Here is a 4532-nt window from a genome sequence, read left to right as displayed (position 1 = left end):
TCCCTCTTATACGTCGTAGCATACTAAATTTTTTGCAAGGAAAGTGATTTTCACATCCCATTTCAACTTATTACACTGTTTAATCTTGACCGTTGATTTAGTTTGATTTATTCACCCGATGGGCATTAATAAAGAAGTGTGAGTAGCTAAAAAGGATGTACGAAAATCACTTTCCTGTTCACAATACTAAAACTTGTGTTCCACCATGTTTTCGAATAACATATATATTCACTATAAAAATTTCAACCATTCAATTTCTTAATCTTCACTTAAAGATCGTCCATACAGAAAATTATTCGAATTGAAAATCACCTAGTCATCCAAATTTCTTTGGGATGAGGAGAGCAACTTACATGGCACGAGACACCGTGGTGATGATATATTCGGGGATAAGACTTCATGTAGCATCTAGTATACACTGTACAATCCTCTAAACACCAAACTTATCAAATGATGAAAATGCCTTGTCCATAACAAAAGAAATTGTAAAGAAAAGCTGCCAGTAAAATACAACACTCCCACAAAAACATAGAACGGCAGGTAGCTATGTTTTTAGGGTTCTTCAGCTTCGTCAATTTCCACTTACAAATACGAGAAAAAAACTTCAACTTGTCTTCAATTCAACCCATACCCCGTTAATGTGTGTTCTTTGAAGCCCTTCGACAAACTCTAAATGCAAAAATCCAATGCACATGCAAACAAGGCCTGGTTCAAAGAAAAAGTCTAAGAAATATATCAGTTGTACTATTATACGTCGCACCCCATCCTTCAAGTTACGTTATTAGCCACTGCAAGTTAAAAATAACATGTTTACCAATGTGTTAAAAATATTATATTCTTAATTTAGGTTTAGCATAATCCAACTAAAGCAGTTTGACTTGATTACACCGAAAATAATATATTCTTGATTAAAACGTCAACAGTTGGACATTTACCTGCATACAGTGTGTGTTTCAGTGGTTGACTGCCGCATAATTACCAGAAACACTGACCTCACCATCCTTTCGGGCTATGCCGGAACCCAAAAGACTCCAAAATCCAGCTTCCACTAACAAAAGAAGCATTGTTGGTTGCCCCCTCGCCACTAGTCCACTTCGCATCTTAGATACATCTGGAAATTTTATCCCACCAAAGCTTCATTTAGGACACACATTCAACTTATGTTTCGGTCTCTCTTTTACTTGCACCCGTACAATTTAGCTTGTACGTGTAGTGAACCTGTATTCAAACCACTTGACTTCATAACAGAAGCCCATTAGGATTCAGAACTCACATCTAAATTGCAAGAAGTTTAACATTACTAACAATCTCAATTCATGAAAGGAATCCTCCAAAAGTAGCTGCCCCACAGGTTTTCCCATATAAATATCAAAGTTTTACCAATCGGCACATGAATAAAGATTGTTTTGCTACTTCTGCCTGAAATAACTCTCAACTGCCTTTCTACTGCACCTGCAGTTAACTCACCTTCCTCGCGAAGAATGCCAACAGAATCCAAAACTTCATGTCTAGTACCAAAGAAAAGAAAGTCAATATCACTGGATGTTAGCTTTTCTCTTAATATCCTCTATCAACTGGTTCGCTATTGATACAAGATTTTCAGGCGATCTTCTAAACTTGACAAGTTCTCTTGGATCTGAACAAGTTTTTAACAAATCAGACATTGCTTCGGCCTTCTGAACTATAGACTTTCTCCTTGCGCGAGATGCATCTGCATCTCTGACATATGTATCCGGCAAGTTTGTTGAATGGGGAACAGAAGACATCATTTTGCACAGCTTCCGAGCCATTTGATTCATTCCATGTTTCCTCAACACATCATCCATTCTTTGGAAAGTAATATACTGAGGAACTAAACCCCTCCGTATCATGTCCTCAAACTCTTCAAAAGCCTCTTTGAGTTTATGCATATTGCAAAGCAAATGAATCAACATGGTGCTCGTAGCTAAATCCATATCCAATCCCCTAGATCTCATTTCCTTGCTAACTTGAATTGCCAAATCCAATCTCTCCTCCTCGCACAACATCTTCAACAAAAGTTGGAAAGTAAGCCGATCTGGGGTATATCCAGATTCAATCATTTTGGTATAAAGGTTCATTCCCTCCTCAATTTTCCCATGCTTTGAAAAGTACCTAAAGAAGTAGTTATAGGTTGTTGGAGTAGGGGCAGTACCCCGACTTATCATCGTCTTAAGGATCTTACTAGCCCCTACAAGGTCTCCAGCCTTGCAATAGCCCTTTACCAGAGAATTGTATGTTGAAATAGTGGGGCCTGATTCCAGGACCAAAAAGCGCTCCATCATCCCCAGCGCCTCTTTTAACCTCCCAGCTTCCCCCAACGCATCAATTATTGGATTATACACAATAGCATTGGGCTCAACTCCTTCCCTCCTCATCTCGCTCACCAACTCGATTGCAATTTCAGCGCGACGCATCCGGCAGTATCCTTCCACAAGTGTACCATACGTTACAACACTAGGTTTCACATTCTCCCTCCTCATTTCCACCCAAAGCCGCTCTGCCTGTTTCAGCTTCCTTGATCGGAACCATCCATTCAGCAGTATATTATAAACACGAACTGATGGAATCCAATTCGGATGCAACTTCCTTTTCCTATCAAAGTATTCTGAAGCCACCCTAACGAGGCCTTCCTTAGAAAGGGAATCCAACAATACTTCAAACAAACTCATTTCTGCTTCAGAGTTGAGAAATGAGTCTAAATTACTCGCAAACTCAAAAGTCCGAATTGCAGATTCGGGCATGCCTGCATAAATGTACCACCACAGAGAAAAAATGATGGATTTAAAATCAAATGAACTTATCCCGATATCAAAGCCGTAAACACAAAATATGATTTTAAATTACGCATGCCTGCATCAATGCCGTAAACACAAACATGATTCAGTAACTTCAGGCTACCCCACTTAACCAGCAGGTGCAAGTTCATATTTTTAATCTGTTTCACATAGTGCGGGGCCAAAATTACGCAGAGATTACCAACACGTAAAATCAAAAATTGAACTAAATCTTTACCAAATACAATCCATTTCAAAATTTCCCATGTCCAATTGAACGAGTAAATTCAATAACTAAACTCAAAATTTAAATTACATAATTCGATTAAGTACAAGTATAAAATCACATAGCAATGTACCTGCGCGGGTATACCGTCTAATCATGATCACAAACGTATCAGCCGAAACCAAACCGGGCTCCTCATCTCCTCCGACCCGATTGAGAATCAGAGACCAGGCGGAGTCGAACTCCCTCGACTTTGCCAGCACATTGATCATGGACCCGAAGAGCTTCGCGGAGGATCGAAACCCGGGCTGCTTCTCCGCCCAAAGAAACAGAGTGTGCAGCAATTTGGGCGACGAATCGAAGTGGTCGAACACAGCTTGTACCAGACCCGGACCCGGCTCGATTCCGGTCCGGTCCAATGCGCTCTGGAGCGATGAACCGGGGGAAATGGTTGGGTCGGTGAGCAAGTTAGCGATGATGGAGAAGTCCATCGGTGAAAAACTGGGGCCGGAGCTAGGGTTAGGGTTTGTGTTTGGAGCGGGGTTTGGGTGCGGGAGGGAGCAGGGTACGTCGGGTGGTGCGGGCCACTTGATGATGGGATTGCCGCGTACGGAGAGCCATGATTGGTTGGAGAAGAATCGCCGCGAGCGATATAGAAGATGGAGGTTAGGGTTTGGTTTGAAGAGGAAGAGGGTGAGAGAGAAAAATTGGCGGGGATTGTAAGATGGCATAACAACCGGTGAACTCTGGTAACTGAGAGACTGAGCTCCAGATTCATTTCAGTTTTAGCCTGTTTAGGGTCCTATAAGAATTACTTTCCGAAATGGAAGTGTGATTACTATTTTAAAAATCTCATTCATACTCCACACAACTGTAATTTTCTTTCTTAATATAGAAAATTTAGAGTGTAAAATAAGATTTTTAAAGTGTTAATAACAATTCAATTCTAAAATATTGAAATGTTTTATAGCTGTATACTCAAATTATGTATTTTTTATATTTTATTTTTAGTTTTAGATATACTTTGTTCAATATTTTTAGAGTGATTTTGTATAAAATCAATAAAAATTATAGGGTAAATTACACAAAACTACCTCAATTATTAATCTCACGACACTTTCATACCTCATCTTTTTAAAATGACAATGTCTTACCTCATGTTACGAATTTGGTCCAATGCTATACCTTCCGTTAGTTTGGCCGTAAATTTATCAGTTAAGTGCTGACGTAGCTTAATCCAGAACCCACTTTCTATTAAAAAAATTAAAAAAACTAAAAAAAAAAATCATTTAATATTTTTTAGATATTAAAATAATAAAGAAAAGTAAAAAAACAAAACAAAACAAAAGCTCAATTCATCCCTCTTCCCCCTCCCCTCTTTCTCTCTCTTCTCCCCCATCTTCATCTTCTTCCCTGCAACCCAGAAAAGAAAAGAAAAAAAAAAAAAAAGACTAATTTGTCTTCCCCCTCCCCACCTCCTCTTCTCCCCCACCTGAGCCAACCTGCAACCC

At 39.4% G+C, this 4532-nt stretch overlaps 1 protein-coding gene across 3 annotated transcripts; it reads right to left on the bottom strand.

Annotated features, from left to right (window-relative positions):
- Positions 1–250: 250 nt before the first annotated feature.
- On the bottom strand, positions 251–3824 carry LOC137718168 (pentatricopeptide repeat-containing protein At5g11310, mitochondrial). Of its 3 annotated transcripts, none has more exons than XM_068457668.1 (3): positions 3155–3824; positions 936–2764; positions 251–788 (listed from the first exon to the last, which is right to left on the bottom strand). In XM_068457668.1, exons 1-2 carry the CDS (start codon positions 3750–3752, stop codon positions 1536–1538), a joined length of 1827 nt encoding a protein of 608 aa, XP_068313769.1. In that variant the 5' UTR covers positions 3753–3824; the 3' UTR covers positions 251–788; positions 936–1535. The 3 variants fall into 3 exon arrangements, with proteins under 3 accessions (XP_068313769.1, XP_068313771.1, XP_068313770.1); XM_068457670.1 differs by having other exon boundaries at positions 251–723; XM_068457669.1 differs by having other exon boundaries at positions 251–705.
- Between the last annotated feature and the right edge of the window lie 708 nt (positions 3825–4532).

The sequence above is a fragment of the Pyrus communis genome, chromosome 15, assembly GCF_963583255.1.
Source record: "Pyrus communis chromosome 15, drPyrComm1.1, whole genome shotgun sequence".
Classification (NCBI taxonomy): domain Eukaryota; kingdom Viridiplantae; phylum Streptophyta; class Magnoliopsida; order Rosales; family Rosaceae; genus Pyrus; species Pyrus communis.
This window is presented reverse-complemented; position numbering and strand designations above follow the sequence as displayed.